Source organism: Choloepus didactylus, chromosome 3 (genome assembly GCF_015220235.1).
Source record: "Choloepus didactylus isolate mChoDid1 chromosome 3, mChoDid1.pri, whole genome shotgun sequence".
In the NCBI taxonomy this organism is placed as follows: domain Eukaryota; kingdom Metazoa; phylum Chordata; class Mammalia; order Pilosa; family Megalonychidae; genus Choloepus; species Choloepus didactylus.
In genome coordinates, this window is record NC_051309.1 from 18,095,660 (window position 1) to 18,119,597 (window position 23,938).

Consider the following 23,938-nt stretch of genomic DNA (forward strand, 5'->3'; position numbering starts at 1 on the left):
ACTCTGATTTCAAGACCTTATCTTAAGACCACTTCTTTGTCAATAAGTCATTACTGCCTTATGCATTTTCAGGTTCATCATTTCATTCACTAATTTTGATTCTGCTCATGTTCTTGTGGCATAATAAAATGTACTTCTTCCTAAGTCTGTTATTTCCTAGCAAAAGTTACAGAGTACATTAATGAAATTTCCCTAATTCTAAACTCTTCTAAACTTTTGGTACATTCATTTTACAATTAAGTATTCCACAAAATAGAAATAATAAAAGGAGGTAAAGGGAACTCCTCCTCTCTCTGCTTTATATAAACAGTGTACCTTGCTAGCCAGGGTAATAAAGCTATTTTTGTCCTTTTGGTCCATCCTTTGACTGCTGGTTTGATAGCCACCTACAGCCCTGGTTACAGCTCATTTTAATCTTGAGGATGGCTAGACCTAAGCCCAGTTCCTCCATCTTTAAGAGACCTACCCCAAACCAGACTAGTATCCTAAAGCCAGACAATGAACCCAGGTGAGAAATGCTTTTATCTTTTCTTTCCCGCATCCCCTTCTTTATAATTAGGCTCCCTATGTTAAATGTTTTATTCTAAAAGAATTTGCTAACTAAAGTAACACATTATAGTCTCTGTCCATTATATTTCTGTCACATATTAAAATTCTTTAATCAATGAATATTTATGTAGTGAAAACAAGATATATAAATATACAAGTAAATAGTTCTAATATGCATTAAGGATTTTCAGGTAAATTTTTCAGATTTATATATAGCAAATTTCACTTTTTGTTAGTATTACCCCCTATACCATATTCCCTTTTTGTCCCTAAAGCCTGTAGCTTAAGAGCTAGAAAAATCAAAATTGGCTAAACCTAGAATTGTCTGAACTAGGAAAGCAAAAAAGCAGTAAGAAGAGAGGGGGAAAGACATATTGGGAAGACAGAGAAAAAGAAAGCTTGGAACTGGGGTAAACGGTATTTTCTTGCTTCTACTGATTTATATCTAGCTGAATAGTGATAGCATTTATCAGTATAATGTATTAAAGTGGATGTATCACACTATAATTCATTTTTGGGGAGTATTTATTTTCAAAGTACTAATTAATTCAATGGATAAAAACTAAGCACTTACTACACTACATGCTCTAGAGTAATATAAAATAAGTAAACGAGTGTTTTGACAGTGTACATTTTATAGTCTAGCTAGAAAGATGAGATGGATTTATATGAAGTAAAATTCTTGAAGATAAGTGTAGATTACATGGAACATGAAATAAACGTAACAGTTCAAATGGAAATACAAAAACTTACCACTTGATAGTTCAATAACTAGGAGTGGCAGAAGAAAGACACGTCCATGTGTCCATGCAAAGAATGGAAGGAATACTTAGTAACCCCAATTGACCCTAATAAAACTACTAGGCAAACTTGTCAACAACAAAAAAATTAGGAAATGTGCTATTTCTAAAGACTGTACTAAAATTCAAGATTTGTTTACAGAATTAACTAAGGACTCAATTTCCAGTTTAGTTTATAAGCCGAGCAATAAAAATATTCATGCTCTTACAAAAGTTTTTCATACTGTTAATAATTTAGTAAAATGTAACAGGACTTTATTGATGGTGAGGGTGGTCAATAGAATTAAAAGAGAAAGACATGTAGATTTAGGCAATTATTTACATAAAATGATGCAGTGCAATAATAGCAGAACATAATGCAAAAGAAATTAATATGAAGATATTAATAATACTGTAGAAGAGAATGCCAAAATCTATGCCATAATTGATAAGGTATCTGCACTTTTGAAGAAAAGCACATAGTGATTAATCTCCAGTACACAGTTCAGTTAGCTTCTATACCGGTAATGATATTTGTTGCTTTAAAAGAACTGCCAGCCAGAACAGGGTATATTTCCAATACACTGTCTAGTCTAAATGATTGTGGCTTTAATAATAAATGTTTGACAGCAAATTGTTTTAGTGGTACTGGTATGATACTGGGAAGGAAGTCTGGAGTAATTATGAAGTTGTCAGAAAATTTTCCTAAAATCATTTGGCACTGTTTAACTATCAATGGCAGTTCAGTATCTGATATAAAACAAGACATTCATTTAAAATATTTGGGAGTCAGGAAGTGAGAGTCTTCCAACTTCATTTTTCTTTTTTGAGATGTTTTTGGCTACTCAGATCGGAAAATGTAATAATTGGCTTTTACAATTCTGAAAAGTAGGCTGTTGGAATTTTGATGGGGGTTGTGTTGAATCCATAAATCAATTTGGGTAGAACTGACATCTTAACAATATTTAGTCTTCCAATCAATAAATACAACATGTCCTTCCATTTATTTAGATCTTCTTAGATATCTTTTAGTAATGTTTTGTAGTTTTCTGTGTACAAGTCCTTTACAACCTTGGTTAGATTTACTCTTAGATATTTTATTCTTTTAGTTGCTATTGTAAATGAATTTTCCTGATTTCCTCCTCATATTGCTCATTATTAATGTATAGAAAACACTACTGATTTTTGCACGTTAATCTTGTATCTCACCACTTTGTTGAACTAGTTTATTAGCTCTGGTAGCTTTGCTGTAGATTTTTCAGGACTTTCTAGGTATAGGATCATATCATCTGTAAATAATGGAAGTTTTATTCTTTTCTGATTTGGATGCCTTTTATTTATTATTTTTTTTTCTTGCCTATCTGCTCTATCTAGAACTTCTAGAACAATGTTGAATAACAGTGGTGACAGTGGGCATCCCTGTCTTGTTCCAGATATCAGATGGAAAGCTTTCAGTCTCTCACCATGGAGTATGATGTTAGCTGTGGGTTTTTCATATATGCCCTTTATCACGTTGACAAAGTTTCCTACTATTCCTATCTTTCAAAGCGTTTTCATCAAGAAGAGGTGCTGGATTTTGTCAACTGCTTTTTCTGCATCAATTGAGATGATCATGTGGTTTTTCCCTTTTGATTTGTTAATGTGCTGTATTACATTAATGGATTTTCTTGTGTTGAACTACTCTTGCATGTCTGGGATAAATCCTACTTGGTCATGGTGTATAATTCTTTTAATGTACTTTTGGATTCAATTCCCAAGCATTTTGTTGCGGATTCCTGCATCTATATTCATTAGAGAGATTGGTCTGTAATTTTCCTTCCTTGTAGATCTTTATCTGGCTTTGGTATTAGGGTGATGTCGGCTTCATAGAATGAGTTAGACAGCATGCCCTCCTCTTCAGTTTTTTGGAAGAGTTTGAGCAGGATATTAATTCTTCTTGGAATGACTGGTAGAATTCTTACATGAAGCCATCTGGTCCTGTGCTTTTCTTTGTTGGGAGGTTTTTGGTGACTGTTTCAATCTCTTTACTTGTGACTGGTTTGTTGAGGTCTTCTATTTCTTCTGGAATCACTGTAGGATGTTCGTGTTTCTAGAAAATTGGCCATTTCATCTAAGTTATCTAGTTGGTTGGCGTACAGTTATTCATTAGTATCCTCTTATGAACATTTTCATTTCTGTGTAGTGATGTCAGCAATAATGTTCTGCCTCTCATTTCTGAATTTATTTACACTTTCATTCTTTTTCTTTGTCCAATTAAAGATGTGTTAATCCTATCGATCTTTTCAAAGAACCAAGTTTTGTGTTTGTTGATTCTATGGTGTTTTTTTTTTTTTGTTTTCTATTTCATCTGTCTCAGCTCTAAACTTTGTTATTTCCTTCCTTCTGCTTGCTTTGGGTTAAGTTTGCTCCTTTTCCTAGTTCTTCCTGTAGGTGCACTTTCCTCGCCGGCCAGTAGATGGTGTTCCTTAGCAATCTATTCCCCTCAGCACTCAGGAGGTAGTAGCTCTCTGCTGACTACAAATAAGGTAGCCACCCCAGGCCAGGTGGTTTTAAACCTCAGGCTCCAGCAGTCCAAATCTGAAGGCCAAAAGCTGGAACAGTGCTAGACTGTGTACCACCCTGTTCATAGGAAAGTTGATCTCCACGGCCCTCTTAGGGCACCCTGAAGCTTTCTGCTCTGCGAGTGGGAGACAGGTGCCAGGTACTGTGGCTGAGAGGAGTTACTCAATCTCTCACCACAGCTTCTCTGTCTCTTTGGTCCCCTTTCCTGGGTGTGCATGGAACACCTCCATCTCCAGAGCCCTGGAATCATTATTCCAGACAGTCTGCCTAGTTGTTCTGGGAAAGAAGTGAGCCCAGCCTCTCCCTAAATAGCCACCTTGGCTCTTCCTTGGGATTTGAATCCATGAACAAAACATAAACACCTTCCCATTGGTTTGCAAGACCTTTGATTAACTGTTGATGTTAAACATATTTAAAAATTTCTAGGGTAACTGCTAACAGATAGAAATAGCATCTATAATTTCAAAGCTGGCAAAGGGAAAAATGAGAAATGAAGGGGAACAAACTAATTCAAAAGAAAATAAGAACAGAGGGGTAGAAAAAAGCATAATGGGAAAACAGCACAGAATGAGATGGTAACAGCAAATCATTACATGAGAGGTGAGTACTACAAAAGAATACATGGTGCTATGGGAAAATATAAGAAGAGGCCCAAACTAAATTTTGATAGAAAATTTTCAGAATGTTGATGTGTTCAAATTTGGGAGGTGTAAGGAGGTTTTCTGAAGGAAATGATGTATAAAATGAAACTTGAAAAAACTAGTAAGATTTATTTAGGAAAAAAGTAGTGGGAGTAGGTAGATCTGTAGTAGCTTCTACAGAGGTCACAGCATGTGTAAATGTCCTTAGGCCAGACTGTATCCCATATCCATAAGACTGACAGAAAACCTTTATGAAGACTAAAGAGAGGCACAAGATGAGGCTGAATAAGTAAGCAGGGGCTGTATTGTGGAGTTTAGGGTTTTAAGCAGGTGACTGTTTCTCCCATTCCTAGAGTCAGAGACAGTTAGTTTGGTGGTAACATGATAAGCTAGTCATATTATGTTTTGTTCTTCAGGTTTAGTAAATTATGGCATCTTTTCAAGCACAGCACATTAAGTTTTCTTCCTTGTGCCTTTAGCTGCATAAAACAAAAGCTCAGCATAGAAAATCTAGATGATACTTTTATTGGCTTCATTGGTAGATAAAAATATCTTCTGAACTGAACTTTAAAAATGTTTCAGCATTTTCTTAAGAGAATCACAACACTTAATTTATAAAAAGCATAGTTAAGCATTTTATAACATTATATATGGCTCTCTTAATTATGGTAACATCTCAGCTGACAACTTTACCTACTTGAATCACAGTCAAGAAACCAAAAAAACAATAGTGGTGGCAGGAGCAATAAAGAAGGATACTTAATGGACTAAATATATCTCTGAAATTCATATATTTTATTTCATGTTGTCTCTCAAATATTCACTCGAAGACTAATTAGTACTAGCCCCATGCACAATTTTTTTTTAAAGAAATCTTACTCAAATTAGGAGACGATGTTTTCAAAATTTTGCCTATGGAGCAGAGGCAGTATGAAGTAATATACATATATTTTTAATTTACTTATCTGAATTCAATCAGTTTAAGGGAAAATAATCCTGTTCCACATGCTGTTTAAGGAAGTAAAAAGGTATTTTAGAATATTTTCTATCCAAATTGTTTAAAAAAAAAAAAGTTCCACAGCTCAAAGTCATAAATCCGATAGTGAAGTCTCAATTGTATTTTAGTTATCAGCAGCATTTAAGAATAGTGAAGATTTTTTAATCAAATAAATCCAGTAAGTCATATATCATGCCTAGCACTGAGGATACAAAAACAATGTCTCTGTTTCCAAAGGTGCAATATAATGGGGAGATAAACATGCAAACAATTTACAATGCAGTGAGAACATTTCTATAATAAAAATTCTAACAGAATATTCATTGGGCCTCATGAAAATTGCACCAACAGGGCCAATGAAGTGCCACTGCTTTCACCTCTGCCCACAATTGATCCTGTCTTGTAAAGGGCTGGTAAATTCTTCATGGTAATGATAAAGATCTATATGCTGCAAATTTCTTTCTGTACTTTGGAATTTAAGAGAAGTTTTTACTTTGGCCCCAAATTAAAACTGGAATCTTTTAAAAAATAAACTTTAATAGACTAGTGTCATTTACAGTTGTTTCTTAATTTAGTGTGTCCAGACCAAAAAAAAAAAAAAGAGTCATTTGGTATGGACAATGCATTATTTACTTTTCTACCAGTTTATGAAGCTCAGAATATTTATACAAATATGCAGAATTTAAAGAGCTAAAGGAAATATCTTCTAATATTTGAAACACCTGGTTAGAAAGCACAATGGAGAGGTGAATGGGAATGCTTTCCTCAAGGTAACCATATTTTCAGTCAGTCTAGAGTTTGTGGAAGAAAAGGCAAGGATAATGAGAACTATATAGAACTAAGGAAGCCAAAAAGAATAGTATGGAAAACAGACATTTGAAGAGACATAATAATTTCAACAAATATTAAGTAAATAGACTACACTTTCTCATATTGTTTCAAATGGACAAAAATTCCTAAAGATTAGCATGGAAAAGAGAAGTCTTTGAGATTGTAATAACTTCTACAAACATTCACAGTACTATTAAATAAAAGTTGTAGACTCATATTATTGCAGATGGAAAAAATATAAAAAGATGGGTGGATGTTTTAGAAGGAAATTTGAGCTTAATTATCAGAACTGTCAAAGAATGATTTTTTTTGCAAGCACTTAATGTCAATCAGTCACTGAATTACCGTCTCTTATATTACAGAAGAAAAGAACCGTATATTGAGAAGAAGACTGGGATATTCTCTTGAACATCCTTTTCTTTGCTTACTTGGACATTCTGGTTTCCTCTTCTGAGAACTATCTTGGCCTATTTTTCTATTGAGTGGTTGTCTATTTCTCATGGTTGTAGTTTGTCATTCTAATAGTTGGCAGTTATATGAGTTATAAATATTATCTCCAAATCTGAGGCCTGACATTTTTACTCCATCCACAGTGACTTGTAATACTTAAGTTTTAAATTTCAGTATAGTCAAATTGTTGTATGGATTGTGATTGTTGCATCTTAAGAATTTCTTCCCTATTTTTTTTCATGGTCACTTACTCATTTCTGATATAAATGTACATGACACGTATCTTGACAGTCAGCCCACCCACAACCACACAGACAGGACCTGGCCCCCTAGGGAAGAGGCACGATGGGGAGGAGAGCAGTATATGCTGCCCACCAACCTCACCAGCCTTCCTAGGTTGCAGCCCAGACTGCCAGGCCTCCAGAGGTGATAGAGAACAGAGTTCTTAGCGCTATAACTACCTGCTAAGTCAAGAACCCCAGGGACCCAGCCAAGCTCATTTTTCTGTCCCAGTCAGCACACATTCTCCTTTCCATAAGGGAGGGGGAAGAAAGATGGAAAAAAGTGGTTTCCATTTTAAGTTACTTAAGGAGAAGTCTGAGGGGGGAGAGATGAAGGGGAGGCAGCTGGGAGAAACACAGCTGTGTACCCAGCAGTCAGTCCCTGGCCCCAAGGTGGGGAAGAGGGAGGCTGACCTCCATGCTGGTCCCACTGCTCTGGTCTCCTCACAAAAATCCAGATGGAGCAGGCCTCCAGAACAGCACTGCCACCCTACACATTCACATGCAGGCAAGTAGGGACACTCAGTTACCACAAGGAGGAGAGATAAGATTTGCCACTGTTTGATGTTGGGGACCCCAGCACACAGGTTGGCACCTGTGTCCTATGGGGTCATTTGGCATTAAAGAAAGACAGCAGCAGGGGGGCTTGGTGACTACAGGGCAGACATCCATAGAGATTATGTACAAAAAAGGGAAATGGCCCTGCTTAGCCCCCAGTAGGGCTGAGCTGGCTTGTGGAGAGGGGAGGGAGTGTATGAAGTACCCCCACTCCAGTCCTTTGCTGATAGTACCCTGGAGGGCAAGGGGCTGGTAGTGATGCCTCCCTAGGCTCCTACATGCTAGGAGAGGGGATGCCATACACAGGGAGAGATCCACAGAATGTGGGGGAAAAAAGCTCCTAGCACCCCACCTCTCCATTCTTGGGACTTGAATGGGGCAGGTAATGGTACTGGGCTGCCAGGGGAGAATGGCAGCACTAAGGACACTTGTGCCAGTAGCTCTGCTGGGGTGGGGATTAGTGTTTGGAGTGACCCAACTTCCAGGGCCAATGAGGTTCCAGGGTATGGGTGAGTATGTAGGGAGACTGGTCACTGCTTCTTCTCAGATGGTGACAGTGACCAGCTGCTTGACTGCCTTGGTTATGTCACAGGTGCACTTGATCAGCAGCTGGAAGTTCACAGGAATGCCAGGCTCTGCAGGCACTAAATACCACTCACTCTGCAGCCAGTAGGCACTCGTATTGAGCACTGCAGTGAGCTCTGCACCAGCCCCAGGGCTGGCCTCTTTGGGAAGAGAAGGCATCTTTGTCACATCCAAATAGATCTTCCGAGAGGGGCACAAGCTGTCATGTTTGAATTCCTGGGCAGCCTGCAACAACTGCTCAATATTCTCGGTGAGCTGCTCCATCTTCAGCATGACATCCTCAGTACTGGCAAGTCCAGGATCTAGGTTTCCAACTAAGCTTTCCAACTCTGGGTGGAGGTGCTCCTCCTTGCCCAGCTCTAGACATCTATTCTTTCCAGTCTAAGCAGTGGGTCCCCACTCTGTAAGCATTCCCAATAGCTGCTATCAGCATCACTGCCATAGTAGGAAAATTTGCTTGTGTGGGACTTCCTTCCTGGGGGCAGGACAGCAGTGGGGAGGATTGAGTGAAGGGCATAGCTGAGGCAGACACTCCCTTCTGATCTCACAGAGGCTGGCAGGGATGTACAACAAATAAACAATGTCATCCTGTGTTGTGGAAAGACTAGAGACGCATGATGAACTTGTCCTTGGGTGAGTCCCCAAAGGGCTTAATGGCAGAGCCCAGTTCATACATGGAGAAGGCCTGGTGGTCCCTGCAGTGTGCACTTTCATCAGGCCTATGGACGTGCTCTGCCTGTTCACTGGGCAGTGAGGGCAAGCGCACAGGCCTTGGCGCCCTGTTGCAGGTTATGTTGTAGTTCACAGACTTGTAGCTTGTAGCTCTCCCTCTGTAGCTTCCAGAGCTCACTACTCAAGATACTATTGAACTCCATGAGCTGCTGTGCCTTTGCCTCAGATGTAGCCAGGCACTTCTGCTCTAGGTACTCCTGCAGTTTTCACAGCCCCACTGGACAGGTCTGAGGAGTCCTTTCCCTGTGCATGGGTGTTGCACATGGTGCTGGCACAGCGCAGGGGCTACTGGTCAACATTCTTATTGGAGGCCATGCTGTTGTACTCACATTGGTTGTCAAGGTCACTCTGGCCCTGTGCAGAGAGACTGAAGTGGTCTATGCAGCAGCTCAGGCTCTTGCCCTGCTGTCTGTCTGGCCTTGCTGAGAATGTCAATCAAGGTGGCAAACTTTTGAGCATTAAGCGGTCACCCCTGATTCTGAGTGGCAGAGTATCTGGGGTTAACAGGTTAGAAGGGCACAGCCTGCATTCTTTCACTAGGGTGCTGTGGTTTTGGGTAGCCAGCCATACTGCATCATTCTCTCTTCAATCCAACTCACTGGTCTATGGCCTGGCAAGTTCCTTAAAAAGCCAGCTGCCGAGCACCTGCAGCTTGCTGGCAGCTTTGGCCAGCTCAGACAAGTCTAGGCTGTCAGCCATCTGTGGGATAACATAATGTCCATTCTTGTGATCTGGTTTGTGTCCACAGAATTAGAAGGCCAACTGGTCAGTGAGCTCCTACTGGCACTCCACTAGCCTTTCCACCTGCTCATGTGGCCATACCTGCCTCACATGGTTGATTGGTGGGCGGCCAGTACCACGAGCGAGCCAGGATTAACCCTATACACTACAAATAGCTCAGTCTTCAAGTCTGCCCTGCCTCGGTGACCGCTTGCAGAGATGTGGTGCCCTTCTTTGGATGGAAGAAGTTGAAGTTGGCCTGTATGCACAGGGATAATAGTCACAGACATGTCTCCAAGTTGCCTGTCTGCATGCTCAAGTGCAGTTGTTTGCTGAGGTCTTTGGTGATCTTTCCCCAACAAGGAAGCTTGTGCACAAGCGTAAGCATGTTGTACTTGGTCCTGATGAACTCAGAACTGACAGGGTGGACTCTGTCTTGGGGAGTTAGCTTTGCACCACTGCTCTGCACTTGTGTAGGGTCCAGCAGGGAGAGCTCTCACAGAAGTGCTCCCACGTGGAGGTGGCCCTTCGGCTGGCAAGTGTGTACCCCATCTGTAGCAGTCTGGGAGGCCAGGGGCTATATCTAAGGTGCTTGATGATGGAGATGTGGCATCTCAGACTCCAGTACACACTGCAGCACTTGTACAATAGCACACCTGCTGATGAAGGCCCAGGTATGGCGAAGGGCGCTGCAATCCACACACACCTCCACTCACGGCCCCTTCTGGGACATTCTGAGCTGCAAAGCGGCTAAAGCTCTCTGGGCTAGCATGAAAGGCATGAGTAGTGGGCCCAAGAGGTGGTGGCTCCTGCTGCCCAGTTTGGCTCTGGAAAGGCCCCAGCTAGCATCCCTGTGTGTGGTCAACCATTCAGCTGGGGGTTGGGCTGGAACCCGTGAACTCCTCATGCCTGCTCATCCTCAGGTGCCCAGGCTGCTCCACTGCTACCCCTCCCTTCTACCCTACAGTGAATTCATTAAGATATTATCCTAAATTTTCATCTTGAAGTTTTGGTTTTGCTTTTCACAGCCCTTTAAGCCAACCAGAATTATTATTCATATAAACTACAAAATACATTAAGTAAGGATCATTTACTTCTTTTCTCCATATACTTGGGTAACCAATTGTCCCAGAACCATATATTGAACATATGATTTATGATGACATCTCTGTCTTCAGCCAAGATACCACCAATGTTTGGGGACTTTGTAGGTGTTCTAATCTGTTCTACCGCTGTCTATGCTAGCCAATAACACCCTGTTTGAACCCCTGCCCTCACTAATAAGTCTTGATGGTTTAGGGCAAGTCCCTCCCCACCTTGACTTGGTATTTTTGGCCCTTTTCTAAGCCTTGCTCATGACTTTGGGATAAGCTAGCCATGTTTCACAGTAAACTCTATCAGAATTTTGACTGAAATGGCACTGAATGTGTAAGTACATTAAGGGTGAGCTACCATCTTTCAGGGTCTTCCAATTCATTAAAATTATAATAGTTTGTGTTAGTTCACAAAGCTGCCCAAAGCAGACACTATGGAATATGTTGGCTTCAATTATGGGAATTTACTAGGTTACAAGCTTACAGTTCTGAGGCCATGAAAATATCCAAATCTAGGCATCATCAAGACAATACCTTCTTCCTAAAGACCAGCTGCTGGTGATCCAGGACTCCTCTGTTACATGGCAAGGCACATGGCAGCATCTGCTGGTCTCTCCCTTCTCTTCTGGGTTTTGTTGCTTTCAGCTTCTCGCTCCATGGTTATCTCTCTTTTTGTCTGAATTTCATTTCCTTATAAAGGATTCCAGTAAGAGGATTAAGACCCACCCCGAATGAGGTGGGTCACATCTTAACATAAGATCCTCGTTACCAAGAGATCCTACTTACAGAACTGGATTAACTTTAAGAACATACTTTTCTGGGGTACATAGAGTTTCAAGCCAACACATTGCTCATTTTGGGGTCTTTTTATATGTCCTTCAACTAAGTTTTATAATGTTCTCCTTAAAGCCTAATACAGTTTATTAGCCTCATTCTTCAGTATTTTAAGATTTTTCCTGATGTTTTCTGCTACTGCACATAAGAATTTTTTTTTTTTAACGAGATTTTCTAATTGGGTGGCTGCTGCTATGTAGTTTATATATACTGATTTTGTAAGTAGTTCCTTTTCTGAACTTTTTAATCAGTTCTAAAAGTTTACCTAGATATTCATATTTTCTATATATACAATTATATTGTTTGTAAATAACTACAACTCTACTTATTCTTTCCTTATTTTTTTATTCCTTATTCTCATACTTCAATTTCTTCTTTCTTTTTCTTGTCATGTTGCATGAGTAAGGACCTCTTATCGAACGTTGAATATTGGTGTTAAGTGCATTTTTGTCTTGCCTTTTACTTCAAAACCATTAAGCTATGCTTTATTTTGTTAAATAGTAGATAACATTTATCATGTTAAAGAAGTGCCTATCCTTGTTTTGACAATTATTTCTTATAAATCTATGAGTTATTGTAGAATGATTTTTCTGTATGTATTAGGATGATATGGTTTTCCTTTTTTAATGTGTTAATGTGAAAAATCAGAAAAATTTTTCAAATGATGAACCATCAGTATGTTGTCCGAGTTATGATTTACTATGTTTTTGTACTTCACTGGATACAAATTTACTAACATTTTATTTAGGATTTTTGCACATAGGTTTGCAAATGAGATTAGATTATACCTTTCCCTTTTTTCCTGTTACCTTTGTATGTTTTGGTATCAAAAACTTTACACCTTTCTTTTTTTAAAGCAGTTTCATTGAGATATATTCACATACCATATAATCCACCCAAAGTGTACAATCAATGGCTTTTAGTATAATCACAGAGATGTGCACTCATCACCACAATCAATTTTAGAACATTTTCATTACTCCCAAAAGAAAAATCCCATACCCCTCAGCATTCACCACCCAATCCCTCTATCCTTCCCCATCTTTCTTTTCTATTCTTCGGAACAGTCTGTATATGACAGGAATTATCTGTTGCTTTCAGATAATAATACTGTTACCTGTAAAACTATTTGGGAATGAGAATTTTATAAATTTATGAATGAGACAAAAATCTAATTATTCTATAAATTCCCCATGTTATTTATGGTTAGATTACATACAAGATTTACGGATTAGATTATCTAATTTGAAAAAGTAACTCACACAGTGATTAAGTGGCTTAAAGGAAAAATGTAAAGAAAGTTACAGAGGATTGTGGGAAGACGGCAGAGTAGGAAGTGCCAGGAATCACTCCCTCTACCAGAACACTATTGCAAAGGCAGGAGCTGTCAGAATCAACTATTTTGAAATTCTGGAGTTTAGCAGAATGCTGTACACCATCCATGGAAGAGCAGAAGGAAGAGGCTGGTAAATTACGGTAAATACCAGTAAATTTCACTATCCATGCAGAGGCTATCGTTGCCATCCCCCAGCCTGGCAGCAGACAGCAATGAGGTCCTTAGCCCCAGTTCATGGTGCAGCTTGCCAGTGCCAGGGTGGAATATAAAGACCTACTTCTCCAATATCGGGGGAAGTGTGGCCTGATCACTGATCACTGGTTTTGATCAACTACTTAAAATTGCTGACGGCCCAGGTCTCAGGAGAGCCATTATTCCAACCCATCACAGACAAAATCAGTAGAGGAGTCTCAAAGACCGTACCCTTTCTCAAAACTATGGAAAACAGTGACAGGCTGCATCTTCTGGGGAAGTGCTGAATCAAGCAAACATTGCTTCAGAGAGTCAAAGGAGATGCTCCTGACACCCCTGCTGTCACTCCCTCAAGCCCTCCATAGAGCAATGTGGAGATGGCCAGTGCTCCCTTTGTGGCTCCCTGGCTTCCTTTTGGCTAGGTAAGGCTGACCTAGGAAACTCCTTTCCAGCTTGCTCTCCCGCCCTCCAATAATTTCCCACCCAAGCAAAGCAGCTGAAGACAGCAGTGCAAGAAAATAAGAAACATTTGTATCAGGCAGCCTGAGGGTAAGACTTACATGCTTTAAGTCCGGCAGGGGAGCACGTGGGAGAGGGAGAAAATCTGTTTCCTGGAGAGTAGAGAGGACATTCAAATTCCTGTCAATAGGGGAACTCCTAAAGCTACTAGGAAACACAAAGCCAGAACAAGACACAGGCTAAGAAAAGACAGGGAGGACTCTGCACTTTGCATTTGCCTCGAACTTGCCTTCTTGACAGGAGGGTTGAACTCTGAAGGGCACTGGCCAATGAAAGTCAATTTGCAAAGACTGAGAAAGGTGTTTTTGAAATTAGTTTGTTTACTTTGGTTAGCTCCTGGTATTCAAGAAAATCTCTCTCATATCACTAGCTGGATACAGACTCAAGAAACAGACCATTCAGGGAGGGACATCTAGAGTTAACATTTTAAAATATTAAATGTACAGTGTGCAACAAAAGATTACAAAAAAAAAAAAAAAAAGAAAAAGGAAATGATGGCCCATCCAAAGGCATTAGTTAAAAATCCAGAAAACACCAATGAAAAAGTCAGACTGTAAACATACCAGGAAAAGATTTAAAAAAAGTGATCTTCAACATGCTGAAGGAGATAAAGGAAAACACAGAGAAGGAACTGAAGGATATCAGAAAAACAATGAATGAACAATATGAGGATCTCAATAAAATGACAGAAATTTTAGAAAAGAACCAAAGAGAACTACTAAAGTTGTAGACCACAATAAATGCAAAGAAAAATTCCCAGAAGGGTTTCAACAGTTTGGAGCTGACAGAAGAAAGAATCAATGAACTCAAAGACAAGAATATTGAAATTAGCCAGGTTGAGGAGCAAAAAGAAAAAAGAATTAGAAAAAGTGAACACAGCCTAAGAGACCCCTGGGACACCACCAAGTGTACCATTATATTCATTATGGGAGTTCCAGAGTAGAAAAAAGTGAGAAAGCCGCAGAACGAATATTCAAAATGCAATGATAGAAAACGTCCCTAAATCAGCAAAAGATATGAATATGCACAGTCAAGAAGCCCAAACTCTTCCAGTTTGCTAATGCTGCCAATATGCAAAATACCAGAAATGGATTGGCTTTTCTAAAGGGATTTTATTTGGTTATAAATTTACAGTCCTAAGGCCATAAAAGTGTCCAAACCAAGGTATCAACAAGATGACACCTTCACTGAAGAACAGTCGATGGCATCTGGAACAACTCTGTCAGCAGGGAAGGCACGTGGCCGGTGGCCATGCTTCTCCAGGGCAATCTCTGGGTTTCATCTCTTAGCTTAGCACTCCAAACATCCTTCTCTCCGCAACTCCAAGTATCTTTAAGTGTTTCTAAGTGTCAGCTGTTTTTGGGGCATTTTGTCCTCTCTTAGCTTCTCCGGAGCAAACTCTGGGCTAGCATCTCAAAAGCGTCAGCAAGCATCTGGGTCTGCTCTTTTTAAAGGACTCCAGGAAACTCATCAAGATCCACGATGAATGGATGGGGCCACTTCTCCAAGGAAAAAACCCAATCAAAGGTGTTACCCACAGTTGGGTGAGTCACATCTCCATTGAAATACTCAATCAAAAGGTTCCAACCTAATCAACACTAATATGTCTGCTCCCACAAGATTGCACTAAAGAACATGGCTTTTTTGGGGGGACATAATATATCCAAACTGGCACACAAACAAACACAAAAAAAGATAAACTTGAAGAGAGATATGCACAGACACATAGTAGTCAAACTGGTAAATGTAAAGGACAAGCAGAAAGTTGCAAAAGAAAACCAGCATGTCATGTACAAGGGAGTCCCAAATAGATTATGTGCTAATTTCTCAACAGATATCATGGAGGGAGGAAGGTAATGGATTGAAATATTCAAAGTGCTGAGAGAAAAAAATTGCTAACAAAGAGTTGTATGTCCAGAGAGAGACTTTCTTGCAAAAACAAGGGAGAGATTAAGACATTTTCAGATAACCAAAAGCCAAGGGACTTCATTACCACTAGACCTGCTCTACAAGCAATGCTAAAGAAAAGGAAACTGGAAAGTAGATCAAACATGATAAAGACCTCTGGAGAAGGTAAACATTTGGGTATTTACAGATGCCAGTATTGCTGTATTGTATTTTTTGGTATGTAACTCCACTTTTTACTTCTTACAGGTGCCAAAATGTAAATGCACAAAAAGTAATGCTAAATCTATGCATTTGGACATACAATGTACAAAGATATAATTTGAGACAAGTATTAAAAAAGGTGGAGGTATGGAGTGGTATGGGAATAGTACATGCACATTCTCTCGAAGCAAAGTTGGTATCAAGTGAGAAATGACTGTTATATATTTAAGATGTTAAATTTTAGCTCCATCGTATTCACAAAGAAAATATATGAAAAATATACAGGAATACCTCATTTTATTGTGCTTTGTTTTGTTGTGTTTTGTACATATTGCTTTTTTTTTTAACCAATTGAAGGTTTGTGTCAACAATCCATTGAGAAAGTCTGTCAGTGCCATTTTCCCAAAATGTGTACACTTTGTGTCTCTGCGTCACATTTCAATTAAAGTTTGTAAATTGTTTTTTAGACATAACGCAACTGCATACCTAAAGGACTACAGCTTACTGTAAATAAGGTTTATATGCAGTAGGAAACCCCAAAATTTGTGTGATTCACATAAATGTGATATTCACTTTACTGTGGTGGTCTGGAACTGAATCCACAATATCTCCAAGGTATGCCCACCTCCAGGAAAGAAGTGAGAAGGTACTTCACATGGTGCAAAGCAAAAAATTTTTAAAAATATATGAAAGTAGGCAATAAGGGAAGAATTCAAGGTAAAAAATGGTATATGACTTGCAAAGACTAAACAGCAAAATGGCAGAAGAAAGTCCTATATTATCAGTAGTTGCTTCAAAATATAAATGAATTAAACTTGCTAGTCAAAGGGCAGAGACCAGCAGAATGGATAAAAAGCAGGGCCCAAATACATGCTGTGTATAAGACACCACCCTAAATTCAAAGACATAAGCAAGTTGAAACTGAAAGGACCGAATAAAATAAATCATGCAAGTAGTAACCAAAAGAAAGGTGGACTAGCTATACAAATATCAGATAAAACAGACATTAAATAAAAAAATTGTTGCAAGGGACAAAGAATATCAGTATATACTGATAAAGGGGTCAACTCATCAAGAAGAAATAACAATTATAAATACATATATATATATATATATGTACCTAACAGCAGAGCCTCAAAATATATGAAGCAATATTGACAGATCTGAAGGGAGAAAAAGATAGTCCTACATTAATAACAAGAAACTTTAATATACCACTTTCAATAACAGATAGAACATCTAGACAAAAAAATCAACCAGGAAACAGAAGACTTGAATGATACTCTAAACTAATTAGAACTAACAGACATATATACAACACCCAACAGAAGACACATTCTTCTCTAATGCACATGGATAATTCTCCAGGATAAACCATATCTTAGGCCAGAAAACAAGTCTCAATAAATGAAAAAATATTGAAATCAAACAATGTATCATCTCCAAACACAAGAGAATAAAAACAGAAACCAATAACATAGGGAGAAATGAAAAAAATCATAAAAATATGGAAATTAATCAACATACTCTTAAACAACAAATGAGCCAAAGAAGTCATCAGAAGGGAAATGAGGAAACATATTGAGGTGAATGAAAATGAAAACACAACACACCAAAACTTTACACATCTAATAGGTATAAAAACATTTATATCTCTAAATGCTTACATTAAAAAAGAAGTAAGATCTCCATTCAGAGACCTATCCTCAAAAGGAGGAGACAGAAAAAAAAAAAAAAAGAACAAAATAAAACCAAAGATAGCAGAAGGAAGGAAATTAAAAAAAAAAAAAAATCAGAGTAGAAATAAATGTAATAGTTAAAAACAATAGAGAAAAATCAACAAACCAAAAGTTGGTTCTTTGGAAAAACCAATAAAATAGACAAACCTTTAGCTAGACTGACAAAGAAAATAAAAGACAGAGGACACAAATGATTAAAATTAGAAATGAAAAGGAAGCCATTACTACCAACGCCACTGAAATAAAAAGGACTATAAGAGGATACTATGAACAACTGTCCACCAACAAATTGGGTAAGCTAGACGAAATTACTACCAGCCCCACTGAAATAAAAAGGACTATAAGAGGATACTATGAACAACTGTACACCAATAAATTAGGTAAGCTAGATTCCAAGAATCACACAAACTACCTACACTTCTATTTCAAGAGGAAATAAAAGGTCTTAAGAAACTATAACTAGCAAAGACATTGAATCAATAATTAAAAACCTCCCAACAAAGAAAAATCCAGGACCAGGTCACTTCACAAGGGAAACTGACCAAACATTCCAAGAAGAATTAACACCAATCCTGTTCAAACTCTCCCCATAAAAAAACTGAAGAGGAGAGAACACTCTAACTCATTCTATGAAACCAACATCACCTCATACCAAAGCCAGAAAAGATACCACAAGGAAAGAAAATTACAGACCAATATCTCTTATGAATATAGATGCAAAAACCCTCAACAAAAATATTAGCAAATTGAACCTAACAGCATAAAAAAACAATTACGCACCATGATTAAGTGGGATTTATCTCAGGTGCGCAAGTGTGGTTCAACATAAGAAAGTCAATCTAATACACCACATTAGCAGAACAAAGGGAAAAAAACAAACACATGATCATTCCAATTGATGCAAGATGTCATTTGACAAAACCCAGCACTTCTTCTTAATAAAAACTCTTTAGAAAACTAGGAATAGAAGAATACTTTCTCAATACGATAAAGGGCATATATGAAAAACCCATAGCTAATATCATACTTAATGGTAAAAGACTGAAAGCTTTCCCTTTAAGATCAGGAACAAGAAAAGGTTGCACACACCACCACTGCTATTCAATGTATTACTGAAGTTCTAGTCAGAGCAATTAGACAAGACAAGAAATAAAGGGCACCTGAATTTGAACATGGTACTGTCTACAGAAAATCCTGAGAAATCCATAACAAAGCTCCTAGAGCTAATAAATGAATTTGGCAAAGTGGTGGAATACAAGATCAACACCCCAAAATCAGTAATGTTTGTAAACACTACTAATGAACAATGAAAGAAATCAAGAAAAAATTCCATTTACAATAGCAACTAAAAGAATCAAATTTCTAGGAATAAATGTAACCAAGGATGTAAAGGACTTATACACAGAAAACTACAAAATATTGCTAAAAGAAATAAAAGAAAACTGAAATAAATGGAAGGACATTCCATGAACATGAACTGGAAAACTAAATATTGTTAAGATGTCAATTCTACCCAAAGCAATTTACAGATTCAATGCAATCCAAATCAAAATTCCAATAGCCTTCCTTGCAGAAATGGAAAAGCCCATCATCAAATTTATACGGAAGGGTAAGGGGCTCTGAATGATCAGAGACATTGAAAAAGAAGAACGAAGACTCACACCTTCCAATCTTAAAAGTTATTACAATGCCACTGTAATCAAAACAATATGATACTGGCACAAGTACAGACATACAGACCAATGGAACAGAAATGAGAGCTCAGAAATCCACCCTTACATTTACAGGCACTGATTTTTGACAAGGGGGCAAAGCCCACGTTGGGAAAGAATAGTTTCTTCAAGAAATGGTCCTGGGTAAACTGGATCTTATATGCAAAAGAATGAAGAAGGAACCCTACCTCACACCACATACAAAAATCAACTCAAAATGGATCAAAGACCTAAATTTAAGAAACAGAACTATAAATGACCTAGAAGAAACCACAGGGAAGCATCTTCAGGACCTTGTGTTAGGCAATGGTTTCTTAAACTTTATACCCAAAGTACAAGCAGCAAAAGAAAAAATAGATAAATGGGACCTCATCAAAATTAAAAACTTTTGTGCATCCAAGGACTTTGCCATGAAAGTAAAATGACAATGGGAGAAAAAACTTGGAAACCACATAACTGATAAGGGTTTAATATTCAGAATATGTAAAGAAATCTTACAACTCACCAACCAAAAGACAAACAACCCAAGGAAAAAACGGGCAAAAGACAAATAGATATTTCTCCAAAGATGTACAGGTGGCCAAAACACATGTGAAAACATGCTTAACATTATTAGGAAAATGCAAATCAAAACTACAATGAGATACCATTTCAACCCTACTAGAATAGCCACTGTTAAAACAACTGGAAAATCACTAACATTGCAAAGGATGTGAAGAAAGAGGAATACTCATTGATTGTTAAGCAAAAGTAAAGTGGTGCAGCCACTGTGGAAGACAATTTGGCATTTCCTCAGAAAGTTACATATATTATCTAATCATCCAGCAATTCTACTTGTAGGTACACACTCAAAAGAATTGAAAGCAGGGACCCAAATAGGTATTTGCACACTCATGTTTATAGTGGCATAATTCACAACTGTCAGAAGATGGAAGCAATCCAAGTGTCCATCAATCAATGACTGCAAAAACAAAATGCAGTACATACACACAATGGAATATTATTAGCAGTGAAAAGGAATAAAGTTCTGATAAACGTGACAACATGGATAAGCCTTGAAGATGTCAAGTTGAGTGAAATAAGCCAAAAACAAAAAGACATATATCTCACTGATATCAAATAATAAGAATGCAAATTCATTAAGCCAGAAACTAGAATATAGATGACCAATGGTGGGGGATGGAAATGGGGAGTTAATGCTTAAACTGTACAGAATTTCTATTTGGGATGATGTATAAGTTTTGGTAATGATAGTGGTGATGGTAGTGTCAACACTGTGACCATAATTACAGCACTGAAACATGTATTTGAATGTCATTAAAAGGGGGAAACTTGGGGTTGTATATATTACTAGAATAAAAATCTTTAGAAAAAATCCACAGGACTGCAGAACACAAACAGTGAGCCTTAGAGTAAACCACAGACTATAGTTCCAATTTTAAAAATGTTCTTTCATCAATTACAACAAATGTATCACACTAATGGAAGATGTTAATGATAGAGTGGTATATGAGAACTCTGTGCTCTATGCATGATTTTTCTGTAAACCTACTCTCATAAAAACAGGTATAGAATGAGAACAATATGAATAATGTAAATACAAGCCAATAATAGAAAACAATGGCAGAACTGACACTGCTCTTCCTAGTATGAGCTCTATATCACCTAGACTATGGTTAGAACTCTGAAATTAGTCCAAATATTTCTAAAATTCTTAAGAAAATGATTTAAAATATGGACGTACACCTTCTATCATTACTAATGAAATGTTCTCTGTGTCTATTGTGACATCAAGACACTTAAATTAGTTTACATTACTTGTTTCTACATACTTGGATCTGCCTTATCAATTAAGCTCATGGAATCAAAGAATTGAAGAAATGGAAATTTACTTTTAAAATGTCATCTACTCAAAACACTCTTACAATGCATCTAAATACTTCCAGTGAAGCAACCAGGGAATCATTATGGACCTGAAATCTGTTTCACTCCAACTTCTAGCTAGTGAACCTAATTCTACTAATTGGGCCATGCAGAGAGCATTCAGTCTTACTTTGGTGTAACACAGCTATAAATATTTATAGACCACTATCACATTACTTCTAAGTCTTCACTTCTGTGGGTAGTAAGGAACAGGAGGTGGGAGAGTATGGAGAGATTTTTTGTGTATGTTTTAGGAGTTGATTGCTTTATATTCAATTCTCACATTGTTCCAATGAGTTTATTACTATGGCCATATTACAAATGAGGAAATTAAAGCTCTGATACTCAAAGTTACTTGTTAAGTAATTTATGTAAGTAAATAGCAGAGGTAGAATTTTAGCCCCAAGCCTGTTAGATGTAATGCCTATGTTCTATTCTCTTTAGTACACCAAACTGCCTCCCCAAAAGGTGGGGATATAAAGGGTATAAGGCATGGAAAAGAAAAACAAAACAAAACAAAGATTCTAAAAACCCTCTCTGCTTTCCTATTTCCAAAATTCTATGCACTGATGTATATTTTTCCTTATGTCTTATATTGTAGTCATTGTGGCCATTTCTTTCTCTATCTTACAACCTATTTAATATCTTAATAGTTCTCAGCTCTTTCTACATAAATAAAATCATGCAACCTAAAGTTAGGGAAGCCAAAAAGAGAAAATTATTTCCATATTTCAGTTCTTCTCAAATCTAATCTCTTACACAAAGAAAAGACTACCTTCTTCAAACACTCACTTTACTGTTTTTTAGAGGCCTGAAACTAACACCATGTTTTCTGAGATCTAACCTAATACTTATTGTTTATTTTATAGCTTCAAGGACTGACAACACCCATCTCTAACTGGTGTTAACAAAAGCTACTTGTTCTGTCTTTTCCAGGTAAACACTTCTTTGGCATCCTTCACACCCACTTAAAAGGCTCTTCCTTCCCTTTCTCTGTGAAGTCATGATTCTTCCTTCAATTAAACTCTATTAGATAACTTCACATTCAGGCTGCTTAGGAAAAAGGTGTCTGGATAGTTATGATTATACCATATCACAGGTAATAACTTTCCTCTTTTTCCAGTTCATCATAAACAAATGGAAGACAAATCATCTATTTCTTTATTTCTCATTGCAAAAAAACAGAACAGCCAATATTTAATTAATGTGTTCAGCTGTCTACTGTAAAAGGAATTCTTTATCATAAACATCTTTTTACTTAGATCCTTTATTTCTAAGTTGTTTCTTAGTATTCTCTGACCATACACTTCATTATGAAAAGAGATGACAATAACTCCATTTCTTCTTCTAGAATTAAAGTTAAAAAGCAAAGAAGTGAAAAACTAGCACTTCTCTGTAGCCTGCATTACAAATAATATTACTTCAGAAATAAAGTTCTCTAGGAATACAAAAAGTTATATATATATTTAAGGATATTAAAACATAACATTATATATCATATACAATTATATTATATACACTTACCTTGCTGAGTACTTTGTTCTTGCATTCGATTCACAGTGAGGTCTAAGGGGCCTTCCTGTTCTTCTTGAAGGGAGTTTTCTGCTTGATTCATTTGGATACTTTTACAAATTAGACTTGTTCCAATTGAACCATTTCTATTCTCTTGAATTTTACCACTTTTTGAAATGTACTCAATTGCAAACTGACGTATCATCTTTTTCATTAATTCCTGAGCAACTAGGGGAATGTTAGGATCACAGTTCTGAGGAAGATCTAGGGAAGAAATAAATATAATAAGCATTAAAAAAGAGAAATGAAACATACTAATTTTAAATTTAACTTATTTGTATAACAGGTCAATGATTTCAGAAGACTTTTAGCATCAGTCCATAATTGCCAGCGGTTTCCAGGGGTCAGCAACAGAAACCTCATAGATTTAATGACTTTTATGATAAAATATCAAACCAAAACTTGTTAAATTTAATCATTTCTTACAAGTAAACATTTTCGGTCCCAAACTAAAATAGAGATAAAAATTAGATATAGCGGTAGAACAACTTATTTTCAGCATTTCAATATTCATTTATATGTAGTCTAATAGATATTAGAACACACAGTGTTTGAATATATATTGCATGTGCAGCTAACCAAAAAAATAGTAAATACATAAATTATTTAAGAAAAAGTCACAAAATGCCAAATTAGTAAGAATATATATTAACGAGGTTGATAACAAGGAAAATAAAAAGACCATAATTTCTAAATCCATGTGATACTTTTTTGGTCCAGAATAGATAATATTAATACATAACTTAAAGTGAATTACCAAAACAAAAAACTTCTGTGTTGCACATAAGATGCACAATATATATTTCTTAATTAATACCTCCAGGAATCTTTGAAGATTTCTGTTAACATTCTTCTCCACCTTTTTTTCCAAACCTAATCTTCAGATTATGTGTTAAATGGTGATATAAGCTTTACTTCTAAGTACTTTGGTTAACTGTTCTGCAATTTATTGACTAACATCACCTTAGTAATTCAAAACAAAAAAGTAACTAAAAAGGAACAGAGATATGGACATAATCACACTCATATCATGAGCTGACCCTAAAATGCAAGGGCCCCAGAATAGCCAAAACAATCTTGGAAAAGAACAAAGTTTGAGGATACACACTTTCTCATTTCAAAACCTACTACCTACAAAGCACAGTAACCAAAACAGTATGGTACTGGCATAATGACAGAAATATAGATCAGTGGAAGAGAATTGAGTCCAGAAATAAAGCCAT

At 37.3% G+C, this 23,938-nt stretch overlaps 1 protein-coding gene and 1 pseudogene across 17 annotated transcripts in view; both read right to left on the minus strand.

Annotated features, from left to right (window-relative positions):
* Positions 1-23,938, minus strand: part of LCORL (ligand dependent nuclear receptor corepressor like) — a 209,241-nt gene that overhangs the window by 36,321 nt on the left and 148,982 nt on the right. For all 17 annotated transcript variants that reach the window (XM_037829490.1, XM_037829474.1, XM_037829476.1 and 14 more), the window contains one exon: positions 22,668-22,919. In XM_037829490.1, the coding sequence (XP_037685418.1) occupies positions 22,668-22,919 (252 nt within the window). The remainder of the gene's footprint in view (positions 1-22,667; positions 22,920-23,938) is intronic.
* Positions 8,192-11,627, minus strand: LOC119529028 (annotated as a pseudogene).